At 38.2% G+C, this 16,227-nt stretch overlaps 1 protein-coding gene across 5 annotated transcripts in view; it reads left to right on the top strand.

The window, feature by feature from the left end:
- RORA (RAR related orphan receptor A) overlaps positions 1-16,227 on the top strand; it is a 675,046-nt gene that overhangs the window by 622,933 nt on the left and 35,886 nt on the right. For all 5 annotated transcript variants that reach the window (XM_039865420.1, XM_039865419.1, XM_039865421.1 and 2 more), the window contains one exon: positions 14,565-14,650. In XM_039865420.1, coding sequence (XP_039721354.1) covers positions 14,565-14,650 — 86 coding nt within the window. The remainder of the gene's footprint in view (positions 1-14,564; positions 14,651-16,227) is intronic.

The raw sequence follows: 16,227 nt of genomic DNA on the forward strand, positions 1-16,227 counted from the left end.
TGGAACTGCTACAATCACCACCACAATAACCAACACAAAAGAGGCCCAGAAGTGGGAACGTCTGCATTAAATATGGGCCATAATGAGTGGTTCCAAAGGCATTCCTACGTGATTGCAAGTGAGGTCATTTTGATTGACACTTGGCTGCTATATAACTTTGCCTAGTGCGCATGTGCGTACCCAGAATTCTACTACCATTGGGGTGTTCTTTGGGCGGTCTCTATGCTGGGCCTCTATTCCTTTGTTCCCCCTGTTGCTCATGTCTGACTAGCTACCTAATGCTACCTATTTTCTTGTCCTTGTGCTTTTCCCCTAGGGCTTGTTTGGGCTTGCTGCAGTTGGGAGAAAATAGCACACTAGAGTGAAATGAGTGGTAACATTTCTGGAGAAATCACTTAGGTCTTAGATCTGTCTCAAACCCCTTGGTCCACTGGCCACTTACACCCATTGCTAAAGTCTTCGTAACTAATTTCCCCAGTTTAGTAATTACTCTCTCGATAGTCCAAGCATTAATTCAAATAGCAATTAATACAAATTTAAATTCCTAGAATATTACAATACATCATTAGTTTAGGAAATTTGTTAGTTGATTTTCAGTTTTCTCCTACATCATTCTTTCAAAGTTTGGTTTTCTCCATTTTAATCTCTTCCTCAAAGACCCTTTAAGGAAAGCCCCTGGAATGACACAATATAAAAATCACACAGACTCTTTAAAATAATTACCATCAAACTGTTCCTGAGATCTCCTTGCCTTATTGATAGCATTATGTTTTTGCAGCACACCTTGAACTTTGATATAGGTTCTCAAAGAATATTTGTAAAATTATGCCCAAAGAAAACATACTTTGAAATTAGTCATGTAAAAAAGTCAAGAAAGAAAGAAAATGAGGAAAGAAAGGAAAATAATATTCACTCTAAAATGGACTGGACTATCTAATTGGGAAACAAAATGTACCTCTTGAATACCATTCACCTCACAGACTAAAAGAGAAGAAAAAATTGCTCTGTCATAGATGGAGGAATTCACTCTCAAGAAACATTTTGAAGTGGACTGATATTTCTCTGGTAGAGTTACCTGATTTGCTATCGACAACAGTTAAATTTTATGGTAATCAATTCATCTCATCTAACTGACAGCTCAAAAAGCAAAATCCAAGAACTGGAAATTGGCTTCAATCAAAAGACTATTTGTTTATTTTAGAGGGTGGTAATAGGTAAAGACTGGTTAAACTTATTCTTGTGACATATTTTAAAGGATGTTTTAAATGAAAAATAATTCCTCATAGGTATTAGCCATCCTGACTATTGAAGGGTGTGTTTGAGGTGTGACTGATTTTTTAAAACAAACATACCAAGGTTATCCACCTGAAAAGAATCTTGTCCCATTCAGAATTTCAGTTTGGGAGTCTGTATACTTATTCAAATGATTTTTTTTCTAAGGCTTTCTTTTTTTTTTTTTTTTACCTCCATTTCTAGGAATTGCTTTCAGTGTTTTGGGTCTCTTTGAATACAAGTGAAGGCAAAATAGGGCCAAGTCATTGTGAGTAGTTAGATGAATTTTCCTGGAGCACTGAGATGACTCCAACCTCCCTCTAGGCATCAGTTCCCCAACATCTCTCAGGGATGGTGCTTGTCTGATGAGTAAATGTTTTGTGTTATCACTAGACCCTGCCTCAGAATTTACTTCTCTATGTCCTAATGGTCCTTGACATGCCTTGGACTTGGTCCTTGATCTCTAATACTTTAGACATTTGTAGCTAGGAACCATGTAGCTTGAGGTCCTAAAATGCTTCACTGATGGAGAAGGTTTTGTTCTAAAAAATAAATAATAATGGGAAATACCTTTGCATGACTGATGCTACCTGCCACAGTGTACAATTAGTGGCCTTCAAAGAAAGAGAGAAATAAAAACTTAACTTTGTCCAAGCACATTCATTTGAAATTGTTTACCTTGAAGGGAAAAAATAAATTATTTTTTCATCAATACCATGTTAGCTTTGTGTTGCCCTGTCTGTTCTATAATGGCAGGATGTGGTATTGAAAGGAATTCTCTTTGATTAATAATAATAAACATTACTGTTTTTAAATAAAGCAAAAAAAAAAATAGTAGTTGTATTGAAACACAGTATTCTAGCTCCAATGAGTAATTTACCAGAATTTTTACTCTGGACTTTAATGAGAACATACAGTTTATTCCCTTTCTTGAACCAAAATGCAATGAAAATAGACAAAATGGTTGCTCCACTTTTTATCACTTTTCCCTAACTAGATGACACGTGCCGGATTTTGCCACAAAAAAAAAGATGTCCCCGCTGTTGAAGAAATGACAGTTCAACTCACTCTTAATTACCGAATCACAGCGTGATATAGCAGGACTAGGTCTGGAAGGTTACCTAGTATAGCACTATACCTAAGAACAGATCAAGGAAGCTGAGCCCTGGAGAAAGATGGTCACAAAGTTTCACAAGTGTTTTATAAACTTTGCTCATTACACAAGTAGTTTTACAAGGCTTCTAACCGTGTAATTCAGTCTTTTCCCCAGTTCACCACACAGCTCTTAGAGGCCTCTCTCCCACTTCCTCCGCTTACCACCTTTCCTAGATGCCAGCCTTGCTGTGGGCTTTCCTAGAAGGTGGGTAGCTGACATAACACACACTGGTTTCTTTCAGTCATGCTTTATATCTGCTAAGTGTTACTTCTCACATTAGGCCTCTACATCATAAGTAAAGCTGCTAAACTCCATGTTTTACCGAAAAGAACCATCCCTCTTCATTCTCTGCTAGTTTCCTCAACTCCAGTTACAGCCCTTGCCAAATACTACCAGCCTTAAAAGATGAGCGCTGCTGATGATGATAATGATAAATGATAGGTAACATTTATTGAGCACTTACTATGTTCTAGGCACTGATTCTTCAGGCTCTTGATTTGGGTACCCTATAATAGTGAGGTAGGGATCATTTTAAAGGTGAGGAAGATCGGGCACAGAGAGATTAAGAAAGCTACTTAAGTTCACTTGGCTGATAAGTGACAGGGCAGGAATTCAACCCCAGGCTCTAGGGCTTGCAAATTGAACCTTGACTCTTTACCTTCAGGTTGTACTCCACTCCTTTCAAAAAGTTCTCACTTTCATCTTTAATTCATATACAGTGAAGCTAATGTAAAAAGATGAAGGTTGCTAGTGAGTTCTGTATACCTTCTTTGTATCTCTGATGCCTAGTTGTGCAGGTTCTCAGCAAGGGATGGTAGGACTTGCAGCTGGATGGGTGTGAGCATGGGGAATACGTGGTATGTGTGAGTGTGTGGAATGCGTGATAAGTGCGTGTGTGTGTGTGTCATGATTTAAGATGGTAGCCGCCATTGGCATTAAAAAGAACCTGCTATTCTGAGCTCCTGCTATGACAGCGAGATGTGCTCATAGCAGCTGTTAGCGATCAGAGTGTGTTTCCATCTGATGCGAAATGTGCTGCCATCACTTGTGAAATGGATTTCAAAACCTTGCTGTACTGAAGTACCAAAGTGTGCGAATGGTGCACTTTTACTGCAAATTAGAAAGATTCACTTATTCCAATGAAAAAGTCACACTCACTCACTCAAGTTATCTTAAGTGGCAAAGACACACATTGCCAAATGCTGGAGAGCTGAACGGAGTATGTGCAGGACAGGCTTAGAATGTCATGTGAAATGTTTGTCTGTAGGCAAAAAGAGCTCCTTGGACTCTAAGAACAGAAACTGAAAATGGAATGAAAAGGATAATGTCACGAACCTTATTATGATATCTTTGCATGGCTATGACGTTCTTACCTTCCCTCTAGTGCATGACTTACATAAAAATAGGTAGCTTCAAGATAAACACCCAAGATGTACATTTCCTTGGAAAAAAGTGACATTTCTTAGGCATTATAGTCTGAATTGATGCTTCGATGTCAGACCTTCTTAAAATAAATCTGTCAGTCTCTTAACTTGGTCCAGAGCATTCCTCCTCCTCATGTCTCACAACTACTTAATATCCCCAAGGCTCTGCTGCCTTTTTCTGTCTTCCCTTTTCTTATGAAGTAGTAGCTACAAGCTCCTGCCTTCTTCCCTTTGGAATAGACCATAGAAACAGCTGTGCTTCAGCTATCAGCAGATATTGTTATTCATTCTCTGGTTAATTGTATCTATTATAATTAAGAATGAAAATGTTTCTTTAATGAGTAAGTTTTAAAAGCATGTGTTTAGAGAGAGAGTCAAAAAAAAAAAAAAACTCTTCAGGTCACTTATCTGGTCATTCAGAGGGCCTGAACTGGTGGTCTTGGAAAAGTGTTTTAAAAGAGAATTAAAAACAAACAAACAAACAAAAAAAACATTAAACTGCAATCCAAAATTACATCTGTGATATATTTGAAAGCTTAGAACTTGCCATATCTATTGTTTAAATGTCATTTGCTATGTCCTGGAAATTGTAAGTGGAGAACCTAGTAGAATTTTTCTTCTAGGAATTAGTCACTAATCTTTCAAAATCTTACGTCCTTAAAATGATTAATATGACGACATCTACACTTACGCTTCTGGAAATTCTAAATAATTTGCTTATGATTTTTAATAAAGATCAGATGCTTCCCTGGTTTCTTGCCCAAAGCTCTACTCTCCCTATTAATTCTAGGGAAATTTCGTGAAGTGGGAAATAGCACAGAAGTGGTGTAGGGATCGGGACTGGGGGATAATCCTCTTGACCATCCTCACCCACTAAAATAATCTGTAGACCAAGAAAAATTAGGTTTCACCAGTCTGTGTTGCTGTGGCTATGGATGTGTTGTTAGTTTAGTCCTCTATGACTTAATATAGAAAGATGTAATTGTATTTTCAAGGTTTAAAGTTACAAGTTTATTTCCAATTTTTTGCCATGAATTCAAACTTAACTTGGTTAGGGAGTATTTCTTAAATGGCATAATTTACTATCCAATGAACAGTAATGGATCTTGAAAAAACCATCCAAGCTAATGGAAAAAAGCAATGGGTTCCTTTGCCTGGTAAGCTTCGATGAATTAACCTGGGTTCTTGTTATTTTAACCCATTTCTGCACATCTGCATCTAGCTGATTTTTGTGATGGCAGCATTAGTGGGTCATAGAAATTGTGCAATTGGAATTAGCAATTAATGGCTGACCTTTTTAGACAGGAGACTTTGGCCCTTTGAGGAGTATTCTGAGTTAAACAGAATGTTTTTATTGATTTATTTGGTAAACTCATGCTGTATGTCAAGCATACAATGGGCCAGAGACACATGAAGCCATAGAACAGATAGATTTAAATAAATATCCTTTTTATTACAAGACTCACTTCTACGTCAATAGATTTTCCTGTCTTTGGACTTATAATTGAATCACCAGGTTTATTTTTGTGACATTATATGTACCCATTAAAAAACGTAAAAGCTTCTAAATTGCAACACCAAGATCGTACAATGGTATAGCTTGAGGTACACATACACAGGTGTTAAGTTAAGAGAGCTGTAAAATGGAGTGGTTGTCTCAGGTTTAGGTGTGAGAATTTGGAGGGAATTGTGTAAAGTAAGGTTATTTCATAAAATGCAGTAAGAGTAATTCTGATGTTTTTGGTTAAGCAGAAACTAGATAAGATCTCCAGATTTGGTTTGGTTTTAAAGATGTTCTTTCTGTTGTTGTGAAAAACAGACTTTGATAAAAGCAAAGAGCTGACCCCATTGCTCTCAACTGTGAGCAAAGGAAGACTTAACCTAAATGTGGCAAAATTGTTCTTGTTAAGGGGAAAAAAAGAACTGGTATCTGGAGTGAGGTCGATCGCTAGAAAAGATTAGATGCAGTTCTGTGACTCAGGTGACATTTTTTTGTTGTTGTTTAGTGTTATCTAGAATTATGTAAGGGATGCACACCTATTGTTGGAAAAGAAGTTGTCAGGAATTTCCCTTGAGCATAGTCTAATCACTTAGTAAAATAAAGTGGATTCTTTTTCCTACTGATATGAAATGACAGTTAACCCACACTGGGAGGTTCAAGAGAAGGATTTTTATTAGGTGTTTCTTATCTAAAGATCTTAGAAAATCTTTGAGAACTATATATTGAAAAAAAGTGCAGTTAATTCTAGAATCTTAGAAGGACCTTATTCCACCTGGGAATAATTGGCCAATGGCCAGTTACCTTTGTCTCAGTCCCTGATCTCACCTAGCTTCCCAAATTCCCAACAACAAATTTGTTCCATTGTTTACAAAGGCAAGAGAGAGGCGAAACCAGGAAAAACAAAAAAGAGGAAACTATTCGTATTGCTGATCTTAATCATCATCTTCTATTGGGTGAAAATTTACTCAATATTTGACCCACTGGATGAGTAAAGTGAAGTATTAGGAAGCTGCTTGTCTTGCTATTCAACTATTTTATTCAAGGCTTAGTTGGTGACCAAGTAGTCAATTAATTGCCTCAGACTTAGCTATTTTGTGCATTACTATATACTAGGAGAATTCTAGAGAGAACTGGATCTAAAAATCAAAGCCATCCACTGTTCCTCTATGTGAAAAATCTGTTTTCTCTCTGATTTGACAGAATTTCCCTGTGCAGGGACAAAAGTGCTCATTTGGATTTGGCTTTTAGCAAAAATACATATGCATCAGGGAATGTGAGTCAGTTTCTCTGGAAAGCTTAATCTAGTAGGGATAGAAACATATTACAAAGGATAAATATTCAGTTTCCATTGTCAGAACTACCTGCATATTCACAGAAAGCCACATGAGAAGATGTGTCTGTCCTCCTTATTCTTCAGAGATTTCCTGCATACACAGCCCTGCTTTCTCTGAATTCATGTGGGGCATTCTGGCCCAGTGTTTTAACTCTTTTGCACCTGAGTCTTGCATCTAAAAAGACTGAAGGAAATACTCAAAGTTCCAAAACTCCAATTTTGTCTTATTTTAGATTTAGTGTGCAAATACTTGATCTCTCGATTGTGTGAGGTGTGCTTATATGTTTGTATTTGGCAAATATATGCAACACTTTTTATTTAAAAATGTTTTTTTTAAGCTGTTAAGTTTCAACAGAAGCCGCAATCAAGTTAAAGCCTTTAAGAAGTGGTTTTTAATAGTTAAGTAAGGGGTGAGACTTAGTAGGGCGCAGAGTAAGATACAGGAGTTTTTTTCTTTAATGACTACAGTTACGCAGGGTCCTTTGAGTCAGATATCAGCTTAATACCAAGACTTGGGAATGTCAGAGGGCAACACGTTTATGTGTTTAACAAGTGGGAATCATGCCATTTCCATGGCGTCCCCGTGAGACTGTACAGGCTCTAGTAAAAGTTTAGTTCAGTGACTTTGCTTGTGACATCTATTATAGAGTGACTTCTCTATTGATATGCTCTTTTTTTCTCTAGTTGAGACTAAGGTAGTAACATCTGAACCCATCAGTCTCTCAGGAAGGCATTTTGGGAGCCAACAGTTAAAAAACTAAGTCTAGCTAGCATATGAAAATTACAGTTCTATGTATTTTCCTTTATTCTCTTTGTGGCAGAGCCTGTTGTGGGTAGTGAGGGCACAGCGTCCTGGTCCTTGCCAAGAATGATATGCTAAGCTTCCTAAAGCTTCCCATTATATAGGTCTTTTCATCTTCAAAGAGCTTTGCGAGCATTCATTTACCACCACCTACCTGGGAAGTAAGAATTATTCCCATTTTATAGATGGAGGAAGTGGAGGTGTTAGTGACTTGCTTGAGGCCACCCAGGAAGTTGAGGGTCTGACAGAGACGTCAAAGGATTGCCCACTCCACTTCCTAACTGAAGGGACCTCAGCTCTTTCTCTCTTGTGTCATTTCCCCTTGAGAGCCTCAGGTCACTGATAATGTAAATCTAAGAGCATTAAATAAGAGACTCCCAGGCTTTCTGCTTTGTGGTTGCCTCTGCAATTAAACCCTGGGAAATCTAGATATGAGAAGCCATTTAATCCTCCTGAGGTCTATTTTCCACATCTGTGGAATGGGCATAGTGATACCCACCTACCTACTTCAGAGTTGTTGCGAGCACCAAAATCAAAACAAGCTAACAACAACAAAAACTTTTACAGAACTCGGCAAATGTCAGGCGTTATTTTTGTTGCTAGAAATGACCAGGAGACTGCACTACCAAAGGGGCAAGGTTTTTCTATTTAGGGGGTAATTGCTTTGGTGATGTTCAGTGAGGATCAGTACTGTCATGGAAGAAAAGACTAGACTAAGGAAACATACTAGTGTTATATTTAGTACATATTTAGTAGACAAAATGGCAGAACCAGCTGATTATTAGTTTGCATAGTATTCATCTGGTCTCCAGAGGACTGCCGAACATGCCTGGGACACGGAACATATTCATGTGTACTCCAAGCCACAGGTCCAGGATGACAGAATGTGCCACACTGTCCGAAGCCCACAGTCTGTTCCTCTTCCACCATGGAGATGTAATGAGAGCTCTCTACAGACCCTTTTGGTGGCCTGGGGCCTCCAGCAGTAGCAGTGAGAGTCCCAGAAAAGCCCTTTGCTCCCCAAACCGTCCACAGCTAGCATGCGCAGGGCGTCACCTCTGGAAGGATGATTTGGAAAAAAGGCACCTATCTGGGCAGATAAATTAGGAAAACGTGCCCTTACTCCAGGCTGTTACAGCCACGCTGCGGCAGGGCTGACAGCCAAGTGAATTTCAGCCCCTAACTTTGCCCCTTCAGCTAGGCTCCATTGGGCAGGCCACAGTGTCCTTAGAACTAGAAGGTGGCTAGACCCAGAGGGGCCAGAAAACTCTAGAAGCTGGGAGTTTCCAAGGTCCCTCCAGGGAACCAGGTGAAGACTCGCCACTCTTCACTAGCCGGCCTTGACATGCAGGCCAGGCTGCCATCCAGGCAGTTGCAGAAGCCTTTAATACCCCAGCAGTTTTAAACTGGGGATAAAATAGAGTGACTAATCCATAAAGGACTCAAGCCATTTTACTGAAAATAAAATCAAATGCTTTAGGGTTTTTCTTTTTAATCTTTATTGGTTTTTCTGCTTACAAAAGTAATACATGCTAGTTGTAAAAAAAAATTTTAAAACATTAGAGAAATATGTAATATGGCAAGTAAAAGTCCTTTATTTTTTCAGTCCCGCCAAAAAAATTAAAAAAAAAAACACTGTCAACTGATATAAAAGAGAGTTTTTGTTGTTGTTGTTGTTTTTAATCAGTGGTTCTTGACCATTTTTGCGAGACTTGACATTCTTATGTGTGACATACTCTCATGGGTGTATCCAAGGTTGGGCCATGTCCTGGCATGCCAGCAGAAACCCCACCCTGTTCAGTCCAAATTAAGAAACTATGTAGTGGTGCAAGTGAGCTAGAGTGAAAGATAGTTTTGGGGTGACCTTGGGTTCCTATCCACTTATTTTTATATGAACCCATAAAAAAACTTACAGGTTTTTTTTTTTGCTATTTTTAGTAACAAATGCCATATGACACATCCCCATAGCTGATTGCAACGCAGCATTGTGTGCAGCGAACAGTTAAGTGCCAATGTTGTAAAGGATTGCTGTGGTGGCTGGTATGAACTGCCTGTCATATTATTTGGAGGATAAGCAGCTTTTCTCTATCCCCACTTTGGAAGGAGCTTAAAGTCTGCAGAAAAGAATTTCATTTCGCTATAAGGCAGGATTTCTTATCAACAATAACAATAATAATAATGACTATTTATTGAATGCCAACTATTTCTCAGAACTGTGTGATGTGCATATGTATATATAGAATACATATAAAAGTTAATCATATATACGCTGTCATTTATACATCCTTATCATTGAATCTTCACATATGAAGCCGACGCTCAGACAGGTTAATTAATTTGCTCAACCTTAAGTATTGTTAAACCTTGGTCACCTGAAGGTCAAAAACTACTTGGAATTTTATAAAATTGAGAAGAATGGCCTAGAAGGTCAATGATTACTTCCAGTTATAAACTAGTCAAGTAACTTCCAGAAAGACATCTTGATATCTGTTCTGAGTAGTAAGTTTAACCGAATTATTTATGAAATATCTTTTGATTCTTGGTTAGTGGTCGTATATACCAAGAGCAGTAAGCTCTTAATGTTCGTTATTGGAATAATTGAATCTTGGCAGTGCAGAATGGAGGGGGATCCCTCAGTTTTTAGTCAGACAAAAAGACAAAATGTGCCCAAATTGCAACCTTACTGCTTTCTACCTCTCTTCGAGCAAGTTATTTAGCCTCTCTGAACCTGTTTTCTCATCTAAAAAATGCAGATGATGATGATGATGATGATTACACCTACCTCATAGGGTTGTTGGAGAAGTAAATGTGATATTGCCTGACAGATTATAAACACAAATACATGTTAGATATTTTTGATTATTATAAATCCATTATGTTATCATCAAGAGATCACTTCACCCAGAGCGAATGAAGTGGTGGCTACAACTCATGTACAGTTGTATTTTTTTAATTATTTGGAGAATGGACAGTTTTCTCTGTACCAACATATCTCTCAAAATAGGTCTTGTTGTATAAATGAGGTGTTAAGAATACCAGTGCCCATGTTCTTCTTCCTTTTTTTAATTAAAAATATAAAGCAGACTTTTTTTAGAAGTACATACAATGCTCCATGACAGCCCAGCCCAAGGACCACTTGGCTAATTAGCACACTTGCATTCCAGGATTTCCTGACTCCCCGCTGCCACTTGTTGTTAGCTACTTGAAACTGCAGAAATTTGCCTCTGCAGGTGTGGAGAGCCTGCTTGAATTACTTAGGGTGCATGAGAGAACAAATTATTTAGGCAATAGAGCTGAAAATGTGGGCAAATTAGAATTTTTCATAGCAAGATTGTTCATTGTTAAGCCAATTCATGATTATATGTGTGCATCTTCCCTCAGATATTCGTCTACACAATAAACCTTTTTGCTGCTATGAATATGTATTTGGACTAATTTAATCAATATACTTGTGACAGTAGTGGTGTCTGACAGAACTCATCCTTTGAAATACTGGCTGAGTTAATCCGTGCAGTATATCTGTGGGCCAAGACTCAATTCGTGTTAAAAGAAGATCATTTTGAAAAGACACAACACCGCCTATTGGAAAATGGAAAAGACTGAGGGATAGAAAGCAATGGGCAAGCGGATTTGTGTGCTTTGCTCTCTTATTGGACTGAAAACTCAAATTTATGGAACTAAACTGCTTGCCTTTTGAAAAATTTGCAAGTCAGTGACTACCTTTTTTTTTTTATCACTGATACATTTGAATTCTGTAAATTGACTATAAGGTGGAGGGCGAGTGGCTCTTGTTCACTGTTGGGTTAAATGGAAGGCAGAGTAAGTACCCTGCTGGAATCTGCAAATGTTTGCTTTCTGGAAATATCAACACATGCGGTCAGATCACATTCAGAGAGTTTGCTTTTTGGAGCAGGTGGATTTTAGTCATTTCCTGAAGAGTGCTTGCAATTGAAATTGTCTTGTGAAGTAAGAGAGCCTCCCCCAGAGAGTAAGCTAGTAGAATAGTTTCATCTAACCAGTCAAGGTACCTGAACCTTGCTATGGAGGACCCTCCCATCACCTTACCACGAGCTTCCTAGAGAAGCTTGTCCTAATTCTGATTGTTTGGCCAACACTGCCCACTGGAACTAAGCCTAGACATAGTGGTGGGCAAAGAGTTAGGCACATAGTCCCCTGCTTGAAAATACAGATCATCTACATTGCGTCCATTCATACCAAGCATCCTGGCCTCCGTAAATCTTATGAAATATGTCTCAGCTTGAGTGTCCACCAGATCCAAAAAACCCTGGGAGCTGAAACAAGGCTGAAGACCAAGAGTTTGAGAGCCTGACTCAGGCCAGCTGTCCTATGCAGCAGTGGCAGCAAACTCTGGGTTTTTGTTACAATGACCCTCCTACCCCCACCTCCACCATCTGCTCAGCCAGGAGCCATTCCAAAGGTGAAAGTACTGGGCTGGGCGGCACTCCCAGGAAACTACCATCATGAGCAGACCCCTCCAGGCCAGACCTCCATATCACTTGCCGGATTATAGCAGCCATTAGCTGGCTTAAATGTCGTCATTTCACTTCTGACGGGTAAGCCACTAAGAGTCCAGGCAGACTGAGCGGCAAAATATCATTTTCCATTTGATCTAGATACAGTTTTACTCAGCGTTCCCAGTGTGGCCTGCCCAGGACCTTCATGTCTTATAAAGAAGCAGTCCCCAACCTTTTTGGCACCAGGGACCAAGAATCTAATGCCTGATGATCTGAGGTGGAGCTGAGGCGGTGATGCTAGCGCTGGGGAGCAGCTGCAAATACAGATGAAGCTTTGCTTGCCACTAACCTCCTGCTGTGAGGCCCTGTTCCTAACAGGCCAAAGACCCATTCCAGTCTGCGGCCTGGGGATTGGGGACCCCTGTTATAAAGAACTAAATAGACGTGTTTTATCTCCCCATCGTTAAAGTGTAATGAAGATAACTCTTGAAAGTTCCAAATTTAGCACTAGTGTTGCTTTAATTGCCTCAGATAGTTTTGATGCTGACTTGTACTGCAGGCCTAGCAAGATTTGTCTATGTCTAATTTCTGTGATCACCGCTTGAGGTGAAACATAGGCCGAAGAAGCTCAGTGTCAGTCTTCTTTATTTCACATATAAATTTTGTTTAATAGATGATCCAAGTACTTTGTGTTGCCTAATTATTCTATTCCGTAGGGGTCGGAGTGGGGGAAGCAGGTTCTCATTATAGACTGCTTAATTCACTTGGGAAAATCCAGGCAATAACTCTCAGCAGATATCACCTCTCAACATTTCTCTACTAGCACTTGGCTTTTTTGAGTCTCTGTAAAATGTTGGATATAACTCTCTCTCTAAAACTGCAGACAACATATAGCACAAAACTTTGCCTTGACTATATTAAGAATGTTAGAGGGGCCAAGAGGTGTGAAACATTATTAGAGTTCAGATTTCATAAAGAATTTTCCTTGAAGAAGTCAAGCTAGGTGCTAAGAGAAGGAGGCAGACTTGGAGATGATCATTTTTGTTAAATGCAGTCTTATAACATGTTAAGTTGCATAACTCAGAAGTAGACCTATCAGTGTATTAAGACTCCATTATTGGGATATTATAAAGCTTCAGAATTATGGAAAATATGTTGGATGTGAGATTGCACGCCATCTCTAAATCTGGACAATGAAACTCAGTATATCGACACTAAGAGTGACCGATAGGGGGAGGACACTGGTAGAATAGCTTGCGCTCCCAGTTATCACAGTACTTGCACTGGTCCCTTTGAAAGGAAGTTAGCAAAGTATACATGGTTTATAATGAGGTTAAATCCAGTAATTTTATGCGTGCTCTAATTATTGACTACTTCACACCAAATTCAAAATAAATGTTGTGGAAATGATCCCAGGATATGGGATTACATTGGAAGAAAGAGCGTGCTGTTTGTAAATGTGTGTTACTTGCATTGTGTAACTTACATTCTTAGACAAGTCATTGCTTTGTGTAAGGCCTGGGCCAGGTAAGGGCTATATGAAAATGAAATACACTTGGGCACTTACAGTGGTGTTTGCATGTGTGATTTAGTAGATAATCTGACATGATATCTAGTATTCAAAACCATGGAAAATAAACATAGCATAATGGAATCCTCCAGGTAAACTGTGTGTACACCTCAGCATCGGTCGTCTTTATTTCACATAAATTATATTTAATAGGTAATCCAAGTACTTTGTTTTGCCTAATTATTTTATTCTTAGGTTATCTTTTTAAATCCTTAATTTTGCTATTTCCACCTCTGTTCAAGATAGAATATTTGTTTAGACATGCGCTTTTTCATATTTGAGAACTTTGATGTAATATATATATTAATTATTTGGTTAGATTTACAACATGAGGCATCTTTAAGTAATCAGTTAGATAGAAACACATGCACGCTGTACCAGGAAGTCAATTTTCAATGTAAAGAACTCAGAATCTAAATCTACATATTCTATTTGTCAGGATTCAGATAGGATATTAACTTTATGGTTGAAAGGTTTTGATCGTACACAAATGGACTCATTTTTAACACATAGCAACTATGTTAATTAAAAAAGGATGAGTAAGGAATTCTTAACTTACCATCACATGTAACTTATTATTTTGAATTGATTCATTTTCCTAAGTAGTCTTGACTTTTTAGAGTATTTTTTCTCTACCAGTCAAGCTACCGCCAAGACAGATTTATGACCTTTTAAAAATAATGATGGAAAATGAGATCGGAGGAAACATTTTAGTATCTGCTTTGCTCTGAGGCCTAAACTGCGAACTCTCCAGTTCTTGAAGGCTTTGAAATGCTGATTCCAGCCTTCTTGTGGGTTCTTAAACACCTTCTCAAATGACCCATTTTAATAACCCGAAAGCTATTATATAACGAGCAGCCATAATTTAGTCCAGGGCTCTAGGGGGACCCTCACAGTTCAGCAATGAATAGTTAATGCAGTATAATGTTTAGCAGGTTATTAGTTTTCACTATACAAATGCTGATCAGGGAACGCTTTTATAAGGTGTTTAAAAGAAAATGTAATTAACTGGTTGCGTGCTTCTGTTGCAGCTCAAATTGAAATTATTCCATGCAAGATCTGTGGAGACAAATCATCAGGAATCCATTATGGTGTCATTACATGTGAAGGCTGCAAGGTAAGCCTTTTTAATTGTTGTTTCTATTAATGTTAAAATGTATCTTGCGATTCTTAGTTTTTACTTCTACTATGTCTAAAAATTCAACGTCTTTGAATTTCAAGTGATGAAAAATGACAGAACAGAGTGAGTGTTTTGGTGTTAAGTTACAATTAAAGAAGTTATACATATTTTTTACGCCTTCCATCAAAATAACAGGATGCTAGAGAAAGGTGTTTAAGCATTGTTTGTTTGTCATTTCCAATCCCAGAATTGATTGAACTGATGAATAATCTCCTTGATTATCTTTTTAAAAAAGAGATGAATCTAGACTTCTGTAACGTCCCTGTTACAAGCTTTATAAGAAGATACTGCCAATAAATTTAATCAGAATGTGATTGGAAGTCTTATAGTTGGCACACAGATGTTGTCTCAGGTGGCCAAATTGTGGCAAGGCCGTTGGAAAGAACTGAGTTCTGGTCCTGGTGCCATCACTTGTCCATGTTGTTTTGGGTATGTTTCCTCATTTCTAAGGTGGGCAGAACACCTGTTCTTCCTATCTTTTAGAATTATTCTAAGAATAAAATTTAAAAATGTAAGTAAACTGAAAAATGCTACTTAAATCTAAACATTATCATTCTTATTGCTCTTGTTACTATTTTAATTATGACTGATGATGATCTCAGGGCAATAGGTACAGCACATGCATAATATGGCAATGGGAAATAGAGATATTTATCCTAATCATTCAAGACTCCAAAACCCAGATTGCTTCTGTTATTTAAATTTCAATTTATTGAGATTTAAATCCTCCTGCTTATATTGGAAAGGCCTTGAGACAGCTTACAGGATAAAACAGTGCAAAATAAACAGGAGAGCAGCTATTTAAACATGCTGAACGCCTTTGAGACAGTTGATTGCCACTGAACCAGGCCTGAATTAGCCCTAAGGCATTTTGAAGCAAAGGCAATAAATAAAATCCACAAATTTGGTTAGCTCCTTGTTAGTGAAATTAGAAAATACAGTGTCATAAAATACAAAATCACCACCAGACACAAATACTGAGAGATTGCAGGGACATTTGCCTCATAATTTCCTTAAGTCTTTGTTTGACTGTTAATCATTATAACATTTGCCACCTTGTATGTATACAAATGCTTCATATGGAGCCCATCTTGGTGAAGCTTGAGATTTCTGCACACTGCCAAACGCATTTAATAATTTAAAAAGAAAAAAAATCACCTGCCTTTTAGGAATAGGGAGCTTGCTCCTTAAATGGGATTTTGAATTATTCATCTCTGTGGTAATCCTCAAGGCCACAGGGTTCTAGATTACCAAGACAAAAAAAAATTATGCCCTTTGCCCTTTTACTTCCTCAATCTTCCCTCCCTCAAAAATTAACTTATTTAATTAATTAATTAATTAAAATAAAACAAAATGAAGTGGACTGCCTAGCTATGCCATCTTAGGATGTAAGGAAGAGAGAGATCTGCCTGTGACAGCTGTCACCATTGATTTTCAGAATTAATTTGGCCGATTTGGCTGGACAGGTGTAGTAGCACTTCATCACCCTCACTAACTCTCGTGTTCACACCTTT

This window comes from Pteropus medius, unplaced genomic scaffold, assembly GCF_902729225.1.
Source record: "Pteropus medius unplaced genomic scaffold, Ma_sr-lr_union100, whole genome shotgun sequence".
Taxonomy (NCBI): Eukaryota; Metazoa; Chordata; class Mammalia; order Chiroptera; family Pteropodidae; genus Pteropus; species Pteropus medius.